The 21,471-nt window shown below is 49.6% G+C and overlaps 1 protein-coding gene across 1 annotated transcript; it reads left to right on the forward strand.

Moving 5' to 3' along the window:
- The first annotated feature begins 13,331 nt into the window (after nt 1–13,331).
- On the forward strand, nt 13,332–15,376 carry LOC123158408 (aspartyl protease family protein At5g10770). Its single transcript, XM_044576408.1, has 3 exons — nt 13,332–13,626; nt 13,712–14,114; nt 14,199–15,376. Exons 1-3 carry the CDS (start codon nt 13,455–13,457, stop codon nt 15,091–15,093), a joined length of 1,470 nt encoding a protein of 489 aa, XP_044432343.1. The 5' UTR covers nt 13,332–13,454; the 3' UTR covers nt 15,094–15,376.
- Nucleotides 15,377–21,471: the final 6,095 nt, after the last annotated feature.

Genomic DNA, 21,471 nt, shown 5'->3' on the forward strand with positions numbered 1-21,471 from the left:
CCAGCCCTCCACAGGAGGGGTAAAAAACTTCTTCTGGCTCGACGCTTTAAATTTGCCTCGGTATGCCGAGTGGAATTGTAACCGATAAACCTTAACAGGCTTAACGCCTGAGCACTTTCGGTTCCTTTAGATATCGATTCAAACTTGAATTTGGTGCTTGAATACGATTGCCTTTGGCTCGAAATGTCTTTTGCAGGTTCAAAGCAAGGCGCCTTTACTGCAATCGACTTATTCTTTAGTCCACTTAGGCGAGCACTGGGCTGCGGCTAAGCCCCCGAGTGAGAGGTTTTACTCTTCAGTCCGTAGGATTTTGATAACTTAGGCTAGCACTGGGCTGCGGCTAAGCCTCCGAGTGAGAGGGTTGCTCTCCACTCGGTAGGATTTTGATAACTTAGGCGAGTGCTTGGACTGCAGCTAAGCCCCCGAGTGAGAGGGTTGCTCTCCACTCGGTAGGATTTTGATAACTTAGGCTAGCACTGGGCTGCGGCTAAGCCTCCGAGTGAGATGGTTGCTCTTTACTCGGTAGGATTTTTATAACTTAGGCGAGCACATGGCTGCAGCTAAGCCCCCCGAGTGAGAGGGTTGCTCTCCACTCGGTAGGATTTTTATAACTTAGGCGAGTGTTTGGACTGCAGCTAAGCCCCCGAGTGAGAGGGTTGCTCTTTACTCGGTAGGATTTTTATAACTTAGGCGAGTGCTTGGACTGCAGCTAAGCCCCCGAGTGAGAGGGTTGCTCTTCACTCGGTAGGATTTTGATAACTTAGGCGAGTGCTTGGACTGCAGCTAAGCCCCCGAGTGAGAGGGTTGCTCTTCACTCGGTAGGATTTTTATAACTTAGGCGAGTGCTTGGACTGCAGCTAAGCCCCCGAGTGAGAGGGTTGCTCTTCACTCGGTAGGATTTTGATAACTTAGGCGAGTGCTTGGACTGCAGCTAAGCCCCCGAGTGAGAGGGTTGCTCTTCACTCGGTAGGATTTTGATAACTTAGGCGAGTGCTTGGACTGCAGCTAAGCCTCCGAGTGGAAGTCTGGCTTACCACTCGGTAGGATTTTGATAACTTAGGCGAAACGGATTCGCAGCTAAGCCTCCGAGTGGGAGTCTGGCTCACCACTCGGTAGGATTTTGATAACTTAGGCGAAACGGATTCGCAGCTAAGCCTCCGAGTGGGAGTCTGGCTCACCACTCGGTAGGATTTTTACAAACTTAGGCGAAACGGATTCGCAGCTAAGTCACCCACTGAGGGGGAATTTTATTGGACAAAAATAAAAAGTGACAGAAATTATGGAGGAACTATGACACTATTATTTTGAGGTCCATGAACTACAGAAGTACTTTATTGCAACTCATCCGAGTGATAAAACTTAAGTATAAAATGGGCGGAGTAGCTCCGCGTTCCAAGCTCGGGGCTCGTCGATATTATGCTCGACGTTGTAAAGACGGTACGCCCCGTTGTGGAGAACCTTGGTGACGATGAAGGGGCCTTCCCAAGAAGGAGCAAGCTTGTGTGGTTTGTGCTGATCCACTCGGAGAACTAAATCTCCTTCCTGGAAGGCTCGACCTCTCACATTTCTGGCGTGGAAACGACGCAAATCTTGTTGGTAGATGGTCGAGCGGATCAGAGCCATCTCCCTTTCTTCCTCTAAAAGGTCGACTGCGTCCTGCCGCGCTTGTTCAGCCTCTGCTTCGTTGTAGATTTCAACTCGAGGAGCATTGTGGAGAAGATCACTCGGCAAGACTGCTTCAGCTCCGTAGACCAAGAAGAATGGAGTTCTTCCGGTCGACCGATTAGGTGTGGTCCGCAGCCCCCAAAGCACTGAGGGAAGTTCGTCGACCCAAGCTCCAGCCGCGTGTTTGAGATCACGCATCAGTCGGGGCTTCAATCCCTTAAGAATCAGTCCATTAGCTCGCTCTGCTTGTCCATTCGACTGCGGATGGGCGACTGAAGCGTAGTCGACCCGTGTGCCTTGGGAGTTGCAGAAATCTCTGAATTCCTCCGAGTCAAAGTTCGACCCATTATCCGTAATGATGCTGTGCGGGACTCCATATCTGAATATTAGTTCCCTGATGAAGCTAACAGCAGTACCGGTGTCAAGGCTCTTGATTGGTTTAGCCTCGATCCACTTGGTGAACTTGTCGACTGCCACCAGTACATGCGTGAAGCCACTTCGTCCTGTTCTCAAAGGACCGACCATGTCCAGTCCCCATACTGCGAAAGGCCAGACGAGTGGGATGGTCTTCAGAGCTGACGCAGGCTTGTGCGACATATTCGAGTAGAACTGACATCCCTCGCACTTATCCACTATCTCTTTTGCCATCTCATTCGCCTTTGGCCAGTAAAATCCGGCTCGGTATGCTTTGGCCACGATGGTCCGAGAGGACGCATGATGACCACAGGTCCCCGAGTGGATATCATTGAGGATGAGTCGACCTTCTTCTGGTGTTATGCACTTCTGACCAACTCCAGTCGCGCTTTCTCTGTATAATTGTCCTTTGATTACGGTAAAGGCCTTAGATCGACGGACGATCTGTCGAGCCTCTTCCTCATCCTCCGGAAGCTCTTTTCTCAGGATATACGCGACATATGGAACTGTCCAGTCGGGAATGACCACCAAGACCTCCATGATCAAGTCGACCACCGCTGGGACTTCAACTTCAGTCGGATCTGTGGCACTCTTGGGCTGTGGAGTTTCTTCGGTGAAAGGATCTTCTTTGACTGACGGAGTGTGTATATGCTCCAAGAACACACCACTCGGAATGGCTTCTCTCTTGGAACCTATCTTTGCTAGATCATCAGCTGCTTGATTTTTCAGTCGGGGTATATGATGGAGCTCCAACCCCTCGAACTTCTTTTCCAGCTTCCTCACTGCACTGCAGTATCCAGTCATGGCTGGGCTTCTCACGTCCCACTCTTTCATCACCTGGTTGACCACTAAATCCGAGTCGCCATAGACCATCAGGCGACGGACGCCGAGTGAAATGGCCATGCGCAACCCATATAAGAGGGCCTCATATTCTGCCTCATTGTTGGAGGAATCAAAGTGAATCTGGAGCACATATCTGAGCTTATCTCCTCTGGGGGAAACCAGGACAACCCCAGCACCGGAACCATTCAACATCTTAGAGCCATCAAAGAACATGGTCCAATGCTCCGAGTGAACTTCAGTCGGCTGCTGTTGTTCAATCCACTCGGCGAGGAAATCTGCTATTGCCTGGGACTTAATGGCTTTCTTTGCCTCAAACTTGATATCAAGGGGAAGAAGTTCAATCGCCCATTTGGCCACTCGACCAGTTGCATCTCTGTTGTGCAAAATCTCTGATAGTGGAGCGTCGCTGACGACTGTGATGGAATGATCAGAAAAATAATGAGCAACCTTCTTTGTGGTCATGTATATTCCATACACAAGCTTCTGATAATGAGGATATCTCTGCTTGGATGGAGTCAAGACTTCAGACAAATAATACACTGGGCGCTGAACTTTGAGAGCTTTTCCTTCTTCTTCCCGCTCGACCGTAAGCACAGTACTGACGACTTGTCCTGTGGCTGCGATATAGAGCAACAGAGGCTCTTTGCTGATTGGAGCAGCAAGCACCGGCTGGGTGGAGAGCAGAGCTTTTAGCTCGGCAAACGCTGCATCAGCTTCTGGAGTCCACTCGAACTTGTCTGTCTTCTTCATCAGTCGGTAAAGAGGCAATGCCTTTTCACCGAGTCGTGAGATGAATCGACTTAATGCGGCCAAGCATCCAGTAAGCTTCTGGACATCGTGCACTCGCACAGGGCGTTTCATTCGGAGAATAGTGCCAATCTTCTCTGGGTTAGCGTCGATTCCCCGTTCGGAAACGAGAAAACCGAGTAACTTGCCACCAGGAACTCCAAATGTGCACTTTGATGGATTGAGCTTGATATCATATCTTCTGAGGTTGGCAAATGTTTCGGCGAGATCAGCGAGCAGGTCGGAACCTTTTCGTGACTTGACAACAATATCATCCATATATGCTTCCACATTCCGACTGATTTGAGTGAGTAGACACTTCTGAATCATTCGCATAAATGTGGCTCCGGCATTCTTGAGGCCGAATGGCATGGTGATATAGCAGAAGCACCCGAATGGAGTGATGAAAGCTGTTTTTACCTCGTCGGGTCCGTACAGACGGATCTGGTGGTACCCGGAGTAGGCATCTAAAAAAGATAGCCTCTCGCATCCCGCGGTCGAGTCAACAATTTGATCTATGCGAGGGAGAGGAAAATGATCTTTCGGGCAGGCCCGGTTGATGTGCTTGAAATCAATGCACATTCGGAGCGACTTGTCCTTCTTAGGAACCATGACGACATTAGCGAGCCACTCGGAGTGGTATATCTCTCGGATAAATCCTGCCGCCAACAGTCGAGCCACTTCTTCACCAATGGCTTTTCTCTTCTGGACGGCGGACCGCCGAAGATGCTCTTTGACTGGTTTTGCAGATGAGTCGACTCTTAGGCGATGCTCAGCCAGTCCCCTGGGAACACCTGGCATGTCAGCGGGCTTCCATGCAAAAATGTCCCAGTTCTCACGGAGGAACTGGATGAGCGCTTCTTCCTATTTTGGGTCGAGTGTTGTGGAGATGCGGGTCGGAGCTGCATCGGGGTCGGTCGGGTGAATGTGAACAGGCTTCGTCTCACCGGACGACTGGAATGCAGACTCTGTGGCGGGTTTCTTTGATCGCAGCAAGTCACTCGGATCTGCGTTTTGCTTGTATTCCTCGAACTCGACCGCTGTCACCTGGGAATCGGCAATCTTGGAGCCCTTCTGAAAGCACTCTTCTGCCTTTTTCCTATCACCGGTGACAGTGATCACTCCTTTGGGGCCGGGCATCTTCAATTTGAGGTACACGTAACATGGTCGAGCCATGAACCGTGCGTAAGCTGGTCTCCCCAAAATGGCATGATATGCACTCTGAAAATCCACGACCTCAAACGTCAACTTTTCTTTGCGAAAATGTTTCGAATCACCAAACACCACGTCCAAAGCTATTTGGCCGAGTGACTCGGCTTTCTTCCCTGGTATAACTCCATGAAAGCTCATGTTACTAGTGCTCAGTCGGGACATCGGAATGCCCATTCCTTTCAGTGTGTCTGCATACAACAAATTCAGCCCGCTTCCACCATCCATCAGCACCTTTGTCAGTCGAGTGCCTTCGACAACTGGATCGACCACCAAAGCTTGCCTCCCAGGGGTGGCAATATGAGTCGGGTGATCAGATTGGTCGAATGTGATGGGTGTTTGAGACCATTTCAGATAATTTGCTTTTGCTGGGGCAACCATGTTCACCTCTCGGTTAATGACTTTCAGTCGACTCCTGCTTTCCACATCTGCAAAGATCATCAGAGTGGAGTTGATATGCGGATATCCTTCCTCACTGTCCTCCTTGTCTTCGGCCTTGTCCGACTCCTTCTCCTTGTCCTTAGACTGTTTTCCCTGAAACTGCTGGATCAGGAGTCGACATTGGCGAGTGGTGTGCTTCGGGTAGATGATATTCCCCTCTTCGTCTTTCTTCGTGTGGATGTGACATGGCATATCCATTACGTCGTTCCCTTCTTTATCCTTTACCTTCTTGGGGTTCCAGGATCCTTTTGGTTTCCCCTTAAACTTTCCCTGAGTCACGGCCAGAGCCTCTCCAGGAGCTGCCGGTTCAGCCTTCCGCTTCTGTTTCCGACTGGTGTTTCCTTTTTCCGACTGACTCGGCTTGTGCTTGCCGCTTCGGAGTCGGTCTTCTTCTTCGCCGTTGGCGTACTTGGTAGCAATCTCCATCATCCGACTCAAGGTCATGTCACCGGTTCGACCAAACTTCAAACTCAGTTCTCTGTTCTTGACGCCATCTTTGAAGGCGCAGACTGCCTGATGATCAGACACATTCTCCACAGTGTGGTGCAAAGTGATCCACCTCTGAATATACTCTCTGAGAGTCTCATTAGCCTTCTGCACGCAGACTTGCAACTCTGTCAATCCAGCTGGTCGCTTGCAAGTTCCTTCAAACGTTCTGATGAACACTCGGGACAGATCTTCCCAAGTGTAAATGCTGCTAGGAGGTAATTGAGTCAACCATGCCCTGGCAGAACCTTCCAGCATGAGGGGCAAATGCTTCATGGCCACCTCGTCGTTCCCACCACCAATCTGAACTGCCACTCGGTAGTCTTCAAGCCAAGTTTCAGGCTTAGACTCACCAGTGAACTTGCTGACTCCTGTTGCCAACCTGAAATTGGGAGGGATAACTGCGGCTCTGATAGCTCTGCTGAAACATTCAGGACCAGAAACATGCACTCGACTGCTTGTGGGTACATCTCTGTCGAGTCCGCCTCGATGGGCTCTGTTCCGGTCGACCAAACCTTGCACGATAATGGATCGCGCGTCGAAGCCTGGTTCTCTGGGGTCGACTGGAACCCTTCGCCCTGTACTGTACTGACGCCTGTCATCTTGCTGCCGAGGAGCGTAAGACCCACCCCTCGGAGGGGAATTGGGCACTCGACGCCTATCATCTCGGTCGAGTCGGTCGCCATATTGATCTCGCCGATTCTCGCGCCCTTCACGCCGCGGAGGCGATCTGGGGCTGTGAGCCGACTGAACCGTATTCACAGTGACGGATCGACTGTGAATTCTGTTGCGCGACTGAGACACGGCTGAATTCTGATCTCCTGCTGCCCGGAGCAGATCCCTGATCTGCAGCAAACCTCTGCCAGCTTCCGACTGCGAAGGCTGGATGGACTCTGCTATACGGGTCGCAGCTGCTAAATTCTGGATTGGGGTTCGATATACCTGAGTCGGCGGGAAGAGTTGACGTCGACTGGTGTCGGGAACTCGTTGCCGCGCGCGCTCGTCGAGTGCTCGCTGAAGATTCTCCAGTCGAGTGCGCTCGGCCAAATTGGCCAGACGCGCCTCCTCCAAGGCACGAGCCTCGGGGGTTTCTCCTGCGATGGGAGTACGCAGGGCATCCACGTTCCTGCGGCGAAGTTCCTCTCTTTGCAGAGAGTCGAGTGGCTCGGGCTGGTACTCTTCGTAGCCTCGTGCGGGGTCGCCTCCGTCACCTGCTCCACCATCACGGGCGAAGCCAGGGGGACTGCGGGGCCCGTCGACCATCAAGATTTCCGCCGCTGGATCACTGCTACCGCACTCGGATGCAGTCTCTACGGAGCCAGTCGACAGATCGAACAAGCCGTAGAGAGATTCGTCGGGCTCGATTGCCGCAACTTGGGTGGTGGCCGATTGGCGAGCCACCGCGTGCCTCACCCATCGCTGAAGCCTCGACCGGCCCGAGCGCTTGCGCTGGCGGGAGACCGGGAGGGTGGACGATGGAGGAGCCGACCGATACTGGGTCGACGGTTGCCGCAGCAGAACGCCGCGGACACATGCGCGAAAATGCGTCGCACCGCGGACGGGGAGCGCATCAACGTCGAGTGGAGCCTCCTGGAGCCACGCGGAGTCGTCGGCGATGAAGGTGAGAGTGCCGAGACGGATCTCTTGACCCCCGACCAAAACTCCAGCAGACACCATGATGAAAGTACTCGGAAGAATCGCAACTTCTCCACAAAAATCGCTAAAACACCTGCCCCAAGGTGGGCGCCAACTGTCGTGGTTCTAAGCCTGACAGTAGAGTGGGGGGTAGGTATGGAGAGGCAAGGTCCTAGCTATGGAGAGGTTGTAAACACCAGGGATGTACGAGTTCAGGCCCTTCTCGGAAGAAGTAATAGCCCTACGTCTCGGAGCCCGGAGGCGGTCGAGTGGATTATGAGTATATGAGTTACAAGGTGCCGAACCCTTCTGCCTGTGGAGGGGGGTGGCTTATATAGAGTGCGCCAGGACCCCAGCCAGCCCACGTAGGAGAGGGTTTAAGGTGAGTTAAGTCTGGGGCGTTACTGATAACGCCCCACATAAAGTGTCTTTACTATCATAAAGCCTACTTAATTACAGGCCGTTGCAGTGCAGAGTGCCTCTTGACCTCCTGGTGGTCGAGTGAGTCTTCGTGGTCGAGTCCTTCAGTCAGTCGAGTGAGTCCTTCGTTGGTCGACTGGAAGGCGACCTCTTCTAAGGGTGTCCTTGGGTAAGGTACTTAGATCAGGTCCATGACCCTACCCTAGGTACATGACCCCATCAGTACCCAACAGTTTCCTTTGAGTATCCTATGAAGATGCGCTTCTTCAATTTGGTTTCGAGCTTATCAGGTTGAAGCTTTTTCACATAAGCATTGCAACCCCAAATTTTAAGAAACGAAAACTTTGGTTTCTTGCCAAACCACAGTTCATAAGACGTCGTCTCAACGGTTTTTGATGATGCCCTATTTAAAGTGAATGTAGTTGTCTCTAATGCATAACCCCAGAACGATAGTGGTAAATCGGTAAGAGATATCATAGATCACGCCATATCCAATAAAGCGCGGTTACGACATTCAGACACACCATTACGCTGTGGTGTTCCAGGTGGCGTGAGCTGTGAAACTATTCCACATTGTTTTAAATGAAATCCAAACTCGTAACTCAAATATTCTCCTCCATGATCATATCGTAGAAACTTTTATTTTCTTGTTACGATGATTCTCCACTTCACTCTGAAATTCTTTGAACTTTTCAAATGTTTCAGACTTGTGTTTCATTAAGAAGATATACCCATATCTGCTTAAATCACCTGTGAAGGTCAGAAAATAACAATACATGCCATGAGCATCAACACTCATTGGACAGCATACATCGGTATGTATTATTTCCAATAAGTCACTATCTCGTTCTATTGTTCTGGAGAACGGAGTTTTAGTCATCTTGCCCATAAGGCACGGTTCGCAAGTATCAAATGATTCATAATCAAGTGATTCTAAAATTCCATCTTTATGGAGTTTCTTCATGCACTTTACACCGATATGACCCAAACAGCAATGCCACGAATAAGTTGCACTATCATTATCACCTTTGCATCTTTTGGCATCAATATTATGAATATGTGTATTACCACGATCGAGATTCAATAAACCATAAACATTGGGTGTATGACCATAGAAGGTTTTATTCATGTAAATAGAATAACGATTATTCTCTGTCTTAAATGAATAACTGTATTGCAATAAACATGATCTTATCATATTCATTCTCAACGCAAACACCAAATAACTTTAGGTTCAACACTAATCTCGAAAGTATAGGGAGTGTGCAATGATGATCATATCAATCTTGGAACTACTTCCAACATACATCGTCACTTCATTCTTAACTAGTCTCTATTTATTCTGTAACTCCAGTTTCGAGTTACTAATCTTCGAACCCGAACAAGTATCGAATACCCAAGGGATACTATGAACACTAGCAAGGTACACATCAATAACATGTATATCAAATATACCTTTGTTCACTTTGCCATCCCTCTTTTCCACCAAATATTTGGGGTAGTTCCGCTTCCAGTGACCATTTCCTTTGCAGTAGAAGCACTCAATTTCAGGCTTAGGTCTAGCTTTGGGCTTCTTCACGGGAGTGACAACTTGTTTGCCATTCTATTTGAAGTTCCCTTTCTTTTCCTTTGCCCTTTTCTTGAAACTAGTGGTCTTGTCAATCAACACTTGATACTTTTTCTTGATTTCTACCTTCGTTGATTTCAGCATCGCGAAGAGCTCAGGAATCATTTTTGTCATCCCTTGCATACTATAGTTCATCACGAAGTTCCAGTAACTTGGTGATGGTGACTAGAGAACTCTCTCAGTCACTATCTTATCTGGAAGATTAACTCCCACTTAATTCAAGTGATTGTAGTACCCAGACATTCTGAGTACATGCTCACTAGCTGAGCAATTCTCCTCCATCTTTTAGGCGAAGTATTTGCCTGAGGTCTCATACCTCTCGGCACGGGCATGAGTCTGAAATACCAATTTCAGCTCTTGGAACATCTCATATGCTCTGAAGTCCTGGTACTAAGCCGTAAAGCATGGTGCACTAAACTATCAAGTAGTCATCATATTGATCTAGCCAAACATTCATAACGTCTGCATCTGCTCCTGCAATAGGTCTGCCATCTAGCGGTGCATCAAGGACATAATTCTTCAGTGCAGCAATGAGGATAAACCTCAGATTATGGACCCAGTCTGCATCATTGCTACTATGATATTTCAACTTAGTTTTATCTAGGAACATATATAAACATAGGGAAGCTACAACGCGAGCTATTGATCTACAACATAATTTGCAAAATACTATCAGGACTAAGTTCATGATAAAATAAAGTTCAATTAATCATATTACTTAAGAACTCCCACTTAGATAGACATCCCTCTAGTCATCTAAATGATCACATGATCCATATCAACTAAACCATGTCCGATCATCACGCGAGATGGAGTAGTTTTCAATGGTGACCATCTCTATGTTGATCATATCTACTATATGATTCACGCTCTCCTTACGGTCTCCAGTGTTCCGAGGCCATATCTGCATATGCTAGGCTCGTCAAGTTTAACCCGGGTATTCTGCGTGTGCAAAACTGGCTTGCACCCATTGTATGTGAACGTAGAGCCTATCACACCCGATCATCACGTGGTGTCTCAGCACGAAGAACTGTCGCAACGGTGCATACTCAGGGAGAACACTTATACCTTGAAGTTTAGTAAGGGATCATCTTATAATGCTACCGCCAAACTAAGCAAAATAAGAAGCATATAAGATAAACATCACATGCAATCAAAATATGTGACATGATATAGCCATCATCATCTTGTGCCTTTGATCTCCATCTCCAAAGTATCTTCATGATCTCCATCGTCACTGGCATGACACCATGATCTCCGTCATCTTGATCTCTATCAACGTGTCGTCACATGGTCGTCTTGCCAACTATTGCTTTTGCAACTATTTCTATCGCATAGCGATAAAGTAAAGCAATTACATGACGCTTGCATCTTATGCAATAAAGAGACAGCCATAAGGCTTCTGCCAGTTGCCGCTAACTTTAACAAAATATGATCATCTGATACAACAAATTATATCATGTCATGTCTTGACCATATCACATCTCAACATGCCCTGCAAAAACAAGTTAGACGTCCTCTACTTTGTTGTTGCAAGTTTTACGTGGCTGCTACGGGCTTCTAGCAAGAATCGTTCTTACCTACACATCAAAACCACCACGATTTTTCGTCAAGTGTGTTGTTTTAATCTTCAACAAGGATCGGTCGTAGTCAAACTCGATTCAACTAAAGTTGGAGAAATAGACACCCGACCACCTATGTGCATAAGCACGTCGGTAGAACCAGTCTCATGAACGCGGTCATGTAATGTCGGTCCGGGCCGCTTCATTCAACAATACCGCCGAATCAAAGTAAGACATTGGTGGTAAGCAGTATGACTATTATCGCCCACAACTCTTTGTGTTCTACTCGTGCATATAACATCTACGCATAGACCTGGCTCGGATGCCACTGTTGGGGAACGCGGTAGTTTCAAAAAAAATTCCTATGAGTATGCAAGATCTATCTAGGTGGTGCAAGGCATGAGAGGGGAGAATGTATCCACATACCCTCGTACACCGAAAGTGGAAGTGTTTAGTTAACGCGGTTGATGTAGTCGAACGTGTTTGTGATCCAACCGATCCAAGCACCGAACGTACGACACCTCCGCGTTCAGCACACGTTCAGCTCGATGATGTCCCTTGTACTCTTGATCCAGTTGAGGCCGAGAGAGAGTTTCGTCAGCACGACAGCGTGGCGACAGTGATGATGAAGTTACCGGCACAGGGCTTCGCCTAAGCACTACGACGATATTTCTCAGGTGTGTAACTATGGAGGGGAGCACCGCACATGGCTAAAAGATCAACTTGTGTGTTCTAGGGCGCCCCTGCCCCCGTATATAAAGGAGAAAGGGGAGGCCGGCCGACCCTCCTAGGCGCGCCCCCAAGAGGGAAATCCTACTAGGACTCCAAGTCGAGTCCTAGTAGGTTTCCACCAAGAGGGAGAGAGGGGGAAGGAAGGAGAGGGAGAGGGAGCAGAAAGGGGGGGTGCCGCCCCTCCTCGCAGTCCAATTCGAACCCAAGGGGGAGGGGGCACGTGGCCTGCCCTGGCCGCCCCTCTCTCTCTCTCTCTCCACAAAGGCCCATCGAGGCCCATTAGTTCCCACGATGGTTCCGATAACCCTCTGGCACTCCGGTTTTATCCGAAACTTCTTCGGAACACTTACGGTGTCCGAATATAGCCGTCCAATATATCAATCTTTATGTCTCGACCATTTCAGGACTCCCTGTCATGTCCGTGATCTCATCCGGGACTCCGAACAAACTTCGGTCATCAAAACACATAACTCATAATACTAATCGTCATCGAACGTTAAGCGTGCGGACCCTATGGGTTCGAGAACTATGTAGACATGACCGAGACACATCTCCGGTCAATAACAAATAGTGGAACCTAGATGCTCATATTGGGTCCTACATATTCTACGAAGATCTTTATCGGTCAAAACACATAACAACATACGTTGTTCCCTTTGTCATCGGTATGTTACTTGCCCGAGATTCGATCGTCGATATCATCATACCTAGTTCAATCTCGTTACCGGCAAGTCTCTTTACTCATTTCGTAATGCTTCATCCCGCAACTAACTCATTAGTCACATTGCTTGCAAGGCTTATTGTGATGAGCATTACCGAGAGGGCCCGGAGATACCTCTCCGAAACACAGAGTGACAAATCCTAATCTCGATCTATGCAACCCAACAAACACCTTTGAAGACACCCGTAGAGCATCTTTATAATCACCCATTTACCGTGTGACGTTTGATAGCACACAAAGTGTTCCTCCGGTATTCGGGAGTTTCATAATCTCATAGTCTAAGGAACATGTATAAGTTATGAAGAAAGCAGTAGCAATGAAACTGTAACGATCAAAATGCTAAGCTAACGGATGGGTCATGTCCATCACATCATTCTCCTAATGATGTGATCCCGTTCAAATGACAACACATGTATATGGTTAGGAAACATAACCATATTTGATCGACGAGCTTGTCAAGTAAGGCATAATAGGGACAGTATGATTTGTCTATGTATTCACACATGTACTAATTTTCCGGTTAATACAATTTAACATGAATAATAAACATTTATCATGAAATAAGGAAATAAATAATAATTTTATTATTGCTTTTCCTTCACGGGGATGGCGGCGCCATCTCCTTGCCGTGCTGGAATCAGTGAGACGGGGATGCCAGCTGGACGAACGCCCGGTCTGGCAGCGTGGCATGACTGTCGGCTCCTCCTTGTTGCGTGGCGAGGATGGCGGCTCCTCCTTGACGCAGCGTCCCATCCGGACACCGTTGTTGGCCCCCGGCAGTCATCATTTAGACTTCAACAAGTCTTAGTCTTAGTTAACTGGTTTAACAAGTACAGTGCAAACGACACGTTGAGGGCATGAAAGCATATGTAGAGCCAGATCGGCTGGAAACGGCGACACCCCAGAGGAGGCCATGGCCAGTGCTTCTAGCCCGCCGCTAGTAGCACTCGGCGTGCTCCTCCTCTTGTCCGTTAGTTCGGCCATTGCGCATGGCAGAGGAGCAGATCAGGAACGCCGCCAGCGCTACATGGTGGTGCAAACTAGCCACCTGATGGAGTCAAAATCCATCTGCTCTGGCTTCAAGGGTACGTACATAGGTAGACGAGATGATGAAGATGTGTGCGAGAACCATAGCCGTGATGCATGCTCTCTTTTCTTCTTTTTTTGCAGTGACTCCATCCGCGAATGGCACGTGGGTGCCGCTGCACCGGCCGTACGGCCCGTGCTCGCCGTCGGAGGGCACGCCGCCGCCCCTGGTCGAGATGCTCCGCTGGGATCAAGCCCGCACGGACTACGTCCGAAGGAAGGCCACCGGCGAGGTGGACGACGTGCTCGACCCAGCCAGGCCGCACGTGGACATGATGCAGGTGGACTTCATGCTCCGAGGGACCTTCGGCATCGGCTCTGGCTCTGGCTACGGCGCGGCGATCGACGGCGACGACGACGACGACCCAATGATCCTGGCACAGACCATGGCCATCGACACCACCGAAGACGTCCCGTGGATCCAGTGCCTCCCTTGCCTCATCCCCCAGTGCTACCCGCAGCGGAACGCCTTCTTCGATCCCCGCAGGTCAGCAAAGCACCACTGGCTTTATTTTGTATGTACTGTCTTCTTGATGGAGTAATGAAATATCCAATTGTACAAAAATTACAGGTCGAGCACCGGCGCGCCCGTCCGCTGCGGCTCCCGCGCCTGCCGATCTCTCGGCAACTATGCCAATGGCTGCTCCAAGGCCAACTCGACGGGAGATTGCCTGTACCGGATCGAGTACAGCGATAACCGGCTTACGCTCGGGACGTACATGACCGACACGCTGACCATCAGCCCCAGCACCACCTTCCTCAACTTCCGGTTCGGGTGCAGCCACGCCGTGCGCGGCAAGTTCAGCGCCCAGGCCTCCGGGACCATGTCGCTCGGCGGCGGGCCGCAGTCCCTCCTCTCGCAGACGGCCCGCGCCTACGGCAACGCCTTCTCCTACTGCGTCCCGGGGCCCAGCGCCGCCGGCTTCCTCTCCATCGGCGGGCCGGTCGAAGGCGACGGCGGCGGCGGCTCGGGCACATTCGCGACCACGCCGCTGGTCAGGAACGCAAACGTCATCAACCCGACCATCTACCTGGTGCGGCTCCAGGGCATCGAGGTCGCCGGCCGGCGGCTCAACGTGCCGCCGGTGGTCTTCTCCGGCGGGACGGTCATGGACTCGAGCGCCATCATTACGCGGCTGCCCCCCACAGCGTACCGCGCGCTGCGGCTGGCATTCAGGAACGCCATGAGGGCGTACAGGACGCGCGCCCCGACGGGGAACCTCGACACCTGCTTCGACTTCGTGGGGGTCACCAGCGTGACGGTGCCCGCGGTCTCCCTGGTGTTCGACGGCGGCGCCGTCATCGAACTTGACCTTCTGGCCGTGCTGCTGGACGGATGCCTCGCCTTCGCGCCCGTCGCCGCTGATTTCGCCCTCGGCTTCATCGGCAACGTGCAGCAGCAGACGCACGAGGTGCTCTATGACGTCGCCGGAGGGGCTGTGGGCTTCCGCCGTGGTGCGTGTTAGCTGGCCCTGAGCTAGCGCGCGGCGGCTGGCGCACGTTCGATCCTCTTTTTTTTTTGAAACAACGTGCTCGATCCTCTTTCTTTAAATGTCACTGGCTTTGCACTGTCACTGGCTAGCTATGTAATCCTAATTAAAATCTTAATAGAACTCTTAGATAAACTCTCTAGTAGAGAGTCGTCGTATTGGCACCCGTATCTGTCTAGCCAAACCGCAAACACATTATATCGTCATAATGTGAACTTCATATGTTGCCCTGCAAGTAGTACACACCTGTTATCGAGTCTCACGTTCTCAATAAACTCGGACGAATACAGTGAGGGCCTTTTTGATTCGCAGGATTTTGAAAGCATAGGAATAGAAAAGTATAGGATTGGAGTGGCACTCACTTGAATCATATAGGATTATCCAGAAGTGTTTGATGCCACGGGAAAAACAAAAAAATTATGAAAAAAGATTGAAGTGGATGTTAAATTTTTATGAAATGTAGTACAAAAGGTTTCATAGAAAAAAATCCTACGCGATCTAATCCTATGAATCAAAGGATCAGCATAGAAAAAAATCCTAAGGATTGCAATCCTCCAGAAATCAAATATAATTCCTTTGAATCAAAGGAGCTCGTTTAGAAACAACAACTTCATTCATAAATGGGTGCGAAAATTAGTCATAATGCGACTTACATTTATATAACACCTAATAATTATTTAATCTATAATAAATAGTTAGACTCGCTGCCATATGGCAACGGCCACGCCCACCGCCTAATTGGGGCCACCGCCACAACTACCTCCACCCCCACCATCACGGCGGCGTAGAATACAGCGATGTTGGCCCGGATGGCTTGAAAATGCGCCTCAACGTTGTTGTCCCATACCAGCCATTCGCCCGCGATGGCGCGATCGCGGCGGCCCAAACATGTTGCTCCATATGCACGTCCATCTACGCAACCTCCTCGAGGGCAATGTTCATGTGCTCGGAAAAGGGGTCCAGAGGATCCCTGGGCATCCACGGGCTGCTCCTCCACCTCACTCCAAAATGGAATACTATGGAGGATTCATCAGGTGCGACGAAGACTAGGTCGTGCATTGAAGGCGGTCGAGATTGGATTAGGAGGCGCCGGAGATAGGATTGAAGCGAGAGAGCGAAAATCACCGTGTTGTATAGGCAGCTATGTGTGCCATTAAAAAGGTAGTTGGGGAGGCAGTAGATGATTGACGGCTGACGATCAAGGGGCGTGTCTCCCAGTGAGAAACGCTATGGTGGCCTGCTCGCAAGCCTCTTGCCTGCTTTCACACCTCCCAACCTGCTCACACGCAATCTAGGAGATGATGCCGCGTGACGGTCATCCAACGAGGCACCGTGGGAATTCCAGGGGCGCGGGCGTGGCATTAGTAGTTGCGTGGCCATCGTCAGCAGTGGGTGGGAGGTCAGGGTACTTCAAACTAGGCTATAACGCGAGTAGTATGAAATTCAAACTTCCCTCAAAGCAGACCTAGTTGGACCGTGGATACCGCATGGCAGTATCAAAACTGGCTATGTGTGTATTAGGCTCTATGATTTCTTTTCTCGGTTAGTTTATGAACGGTCTTTTTAGTTTGGTCGTTCTTTTATTAAAATAATTTATTTCAAAAGAGTAGGATTGCGAGCAAACGTGCGGGTCCATAGCGCATGAAATTGCCATCAAAAATATTTGATTGGTCATGGGCAAATTCAAAACGTTTGAGCTTTATCATTTCGGTTAATTAATTGGTTTCAAAGGAAAATGATGAAACTTGTATCCGGCGGTGCGATAAATTGTCACAAACCAACTTGTCTAATTTTTCATTTACCATTCTATTTTTTTTTTGGTTTAGTGAACATAGGTCGCCTGAATTTGAAAATTGAGCCAGTCGATTGTTTTGAGAAGGAAGCATCGGCCACGCGATTAGGATGCGGGGTGAGGGAGGGTGCTGGTGGACAAAATCACTGTTTTGACCCTTTGTGCTAACAAATTCCCGAATTGACCTCGGTTGCAAAAAAATTCCTAATCTGACCTTTTTTGGTGACGCCAACATCCCTGGCGTCTGGGTTGCATTGGAGACGCCAGGGACCCTGGCGTCTGGTCCCTGGCCCGTACGACCCACGGCCATGTTGACCAGCTGACGTGGCAAAGGGGCCAGACGCCAGGGTCCTGGCGTCTGGTCCTGGTAAGGGTCCAGACGCCAGGGTCCTTGGCGTCTGGCCCTGGTAAGGGACAGTAATACATGTTTGTGTAGTTACTGCATGCAGGGAACAGTTGGCGGTTGAAGAATCATCCCGTGCTGTGCAGTCCTGGCGTCTATTGATTGATATAGCAGGTCAGGTCCATCTTGGGGCGCATTCTTGCACTCCGATAATTGAGAGGGTGCGAGCTCAGCTCAGCTCAGCGTGTTAATGCACAAGTCTTCTCTGTCAGAGCAATGGGTCCTAGATAGAGTGATACTGTAGTGATAACCTAGCAGTAAAATCATTGGTGAGCTCTTAGACCAAGGTGCCTAAAATAATCGGGGCAATTGTCACATCCTCCTCTCAACGGACGCATGCATATTCTAATACTTGGGAGCGCAGAGATTGGTTTGACAGGCATAAGTAAAGGGCCTTGCAATAGTACTCCTAGTACCACTGGTAAGATAAAGATCATTGCTGAAATTCCAACATATTACTATTTACCTTCGTCTTGGTTTATTAGTATTTTTGTATTATGTGTCAAATTTTAATCTTAAATTTAACTAACCAAATATTAATGCATGTACAAAAATTTAATTGAAAACAATGTTCAACTATAATGCAACGATATAATTTTTTATGACATACATTAATATTTTGTTAGTTAAATATCTAGTAAAATATTGACACAAAATACAGAGAAGACTTATAACCCAGGATGGAGGCGGGTCAGTTCTTTTGGGAGAATCGCCCCCCTCCCCAGCTTCTCACAGAAGCGTCACTCCATATATATTTTTTACAATCTTATCTAGCACTGGACAAACGAAAGTGATACTTGTTGGTCTATCGTTGAACCATGGATATATTTTTAGACGGGGAATATATTAAAATCAAGCATATATCAATTACATGCAGTCTCTGCATCAACAAGATGTCCAAAACATCTAGGATGCACCGCAAAAAGAAAAAAGATAGAAAAAGGAAAATAAGACAGCATCCGAACTATAAAGAAGGTTTTCCAAAAACAACGTCTTCAGAAAAAAAATGCACACACGTTGTCATTGCCGAATCAAACGTCATAGGTTTTCATCCCTGGAAAAAGACCACGTTCCCAAAAGCAAAGCCTTCAACAAGGTCATCGTTATGCATAACCATGGATACACTAATATAATTACCTCATGAGTAAGGGCTCTCTACTTGCAGTAGGAGCACTACTAGTATTATTACTAATTAAGTGAAGCAAGATGAAGTGAGCATTGCTATTCCGACTTCAATTTGAGGCAAGAATGTTCGTCCCTTGAGGAAGAAGGGATGCTGATTCCACGCCCAACTCTCGCAGCCATTGACCCATTATTTCTACACGCCAAGTCATTAACCCGTCCTCCTACAGATACAGATAGGAGTATTCCCGATTCTCGAATCTAGGCCACTCCAACTCCAAAGATCATAGTGCGCAGCGTAGCTTTGTCCATCAAGCATCGCCGGGGCCATTCAGAAAAAGAACAAAAGAAAAAGAAAAGCGCGGATCCAGTGCCAATCGATAGCCATGTATACGCTTTTAAGCGAAGCAGATGATCTTATCCCCGCAGATGATCCATGTATACGCTTTACAAGGGCCAGACGCCAAGGACCCTGGCGTCTGGACCCTTACCAGGGCCAGACGCCAAGTACCCTGGCGTCTGGCCCCTTTGCCACGTCAGCCGGTCAACGTGGTCGCGGGTCGTGCGGGCCAGGGACCAGACGCCAGGGTCCCTGGCGTCTCCAATGCATCCCAGACGCCAGAGATGTTGGCGTCACCAAAAAAGGTCAGATTAGGAATTTTTTTGCAACCGAGGTCAATTCAGGAATTTGTTAGCACAAAAGGTCAAAACAGTGATTTTGTCCGGTGCTGGTTCACCGGAAAAATCGGCTGGTTCGCCGGTCTGGAGGGATGGCCGAAGGCTGCGGCAAGCCCGATGATGGGGGCCAATGGGAGGGCGGGCCGGCAAAGCTGGCGCGGGAGCGTTGCCTGTCGCGAGCGTCAGAGGCTGATGATTCAGCCGGTGGCTCGTGGACGGTTTGGCGAAGAAGAAAGGGAAGGCAAAAGGTTAGAAGAGGTCATCTGGCCGTTGATTTTGCATCGGACAGCTGAAATCGAATTGATAGACCCGAAATCAGTTTTCAGTCGACTGAACAGGGTTCAGCGAGCCGAGCAACTGATAATAGACGAGTGCTATGACGTAGACGAGATCGAGACGCGTGACGTCAAGCACTGCATGCGGGTAGCTAGAGCCTCTTTACAATGGCACATGCACGGCCAGCGTAGGAACACACTGCATCTGCACAATGGCACATGCACAGTCACAGAGTTTTTTGAGTGTTTTTCTCTTCCTTCATTTTCGACGACATGTCGTGTTGCTGCGGCACAAGTCCACTTGTACCGTTGTATGTGTAAGTCAGACGTCCGGTCCCTCAGCAGATAAATGCACTTGCTATGTGACGATGGTAGGCCGCACGCCAGGACTGAAGCGCCGCGCGCGCTGCTGATCACTGTCTCACTGAGCCTCCCAGTAATGGCGGTGCAGCAGTGGTAGTACCCACGGCCCCTACCTATGGGCTATGGCTGTCGGCTCTGGCCTCTGAGCCACCTACGGTTCCATGTCCGTCGTCTACCCGAGTCTTCTACAGTGAAAGGATAAGGGGTAGTAGCTGTAAGCATCAATTGCTCTCTGTTGTCCTCTTCCTGTGCCTGTGGGCTCTGGCCTGAGTCATCACTCGCCTACGGTTGCACTTCCATGCGATCTACTGATCTACCCTGCAATCTTCAACTGCTCACAGTTTCCTAATACTGTTATTGAAAAAAAAACTAATAGCAACTGCAACGCGCGGACCCAAACGGACGGCAGATGTGTTCACTTTTTGTCCGTTTGGGGCGGCCGCCCGCTCGGCGTCCGCCTCTTTAAAATTTGGATCGACAGTGCGTCCAACGTCCGCGGCCCATTTCTTGTCCGCACGCAAATTTCAAAAAATGCTGCGGCCATAGATCATGCCAGCGGCCATGTCATCGCCAGAAGTTCATGCCGGCACCATGCCAGCGCCGACATACAATGCCAGTTTAAGAAAAACAACACGCAGTTCAGCTGGGGCACTGGCAGCGGCCGACACACATGCCAACACACAAAAAAGGGGCGGGAGAGTTCGACCACGTCATCGCGGCCGTGGTCATGCCATTACACTTGCCGCCATACAAAAAGGGATGGCGCTCGCCGTCATAGATCACTCGTCGTCAAACTTGAGCATGTCAGCCTGCATCTTCTCGAACCACGGCCTCTTCCTTGACGACACGGTGTCGAGATCCACCTTCATGATCTCCACTCCGTCATATTGCTCACGAGAGCCACTTCTTTCACCTTAGTCTTGGCGTTGGCGGCCTCGATCTCTAGCATCTTGGCTTGCTTCTCCTCCTCCATCTCAAGCATCTTAGTTTGCTTCTCCGCCTCCATGTCAAGCCTCCTTCTTTAGATCTCCATGAAGGCGTTCATTTGTTCTTCCTTGTATCGCCGCCGCTCCTCCTCCCTCGAGTCCTTCTTAGTCACCATGCCATCCACGCTTGCGATCAAGGCGTTCGACGCCGCATCCCACTTGTCCTCCTTCTTGAAGTTGGTCTTCCCCCGCGACTGTGGCTTCTCGCCTTCTTCCTCCTCCACGGCCTTATCACCCCCCACGCGACTTGAGGGTGGCATTTTGTGCCTTGAATTCTCCTCGTCAACAATGGGAGAGGTTGAAGCACTTGCCATCGTATTGGACCTTGAATGCCTACAAATGAATTGCATGCAAGCGTACTGGCAAATGGATATGGAAATGGACATGCAAGCATAAACGAAAAGACACAAAGAGGGCCGCTTGCTAGCATACCATGTCTTGCATGCTGATGTCGCTCACGTGGCGTGCCTTGACACTCTCAAGAGTGGCATAAAACTTGTTGCACTCTTGTTGGATCACCTTCGAACGCTTAGAAATGGACACCCATCCGCGCGTGCTTTGCATTTGGTACGGTGGAAACTTCTTGCTCTCATGGAACTCACGATGGACACGAGTCCAAAAGGTTGATCGGCGCCAGTCTTGGGGTCTTGCCCAATGTCCCTTCAACACTCACAAAGAAGCTTGTCCTCGGCCGCCGTGTACGCCTTCGTCCGCCTACTCTTGCGCTTCGGCTTC

The sequence above is a fragment of the Triticum aestivum genome, chromosome 7B (genome assembly GCF_018294505.1).
Source record: "Triticum aestivum cultivar Chinese Spring chromosome 7B, IWGSC CS RefSeq v2.1, whole genome shotgun sequence".
In the NCBI taxonomy this organism is placed as follows: Eukaryota; Viridiplantae; Streptophyta; class Magnoliopsida; order Poales; family Poaceae; genus Triticum; species Triticum aestivum.

What these genes read in the sequence shown, in the direction of transcription:
- LOC123158408 (XM_044576408.1), top strand. Translation starts at nt 13,455, where the DNA reads ATGGCCAGTGCTTCTAGCCCGCCGCTAGTAGCACTCGGCGTGCTCCTC. An exon ending in CATCTGCTCTGGCTTCAAGG is followed by an intron (nt 13,627 to 13,711) that starts GTACGTACATAG and finishes CTTTTTTTGCAG; the next exon opens with TGACTCCATCCGCGAATGGC. An exon ending in GCCTTCTTCGATCCCCGCAG is followed by an intron (nt 14,115 to 14,198) that starts GTCAGCAAAGCA and finishes CAAAAATTACAG; the next exon opens with GTCGAGCACCGGCGCGCCCG.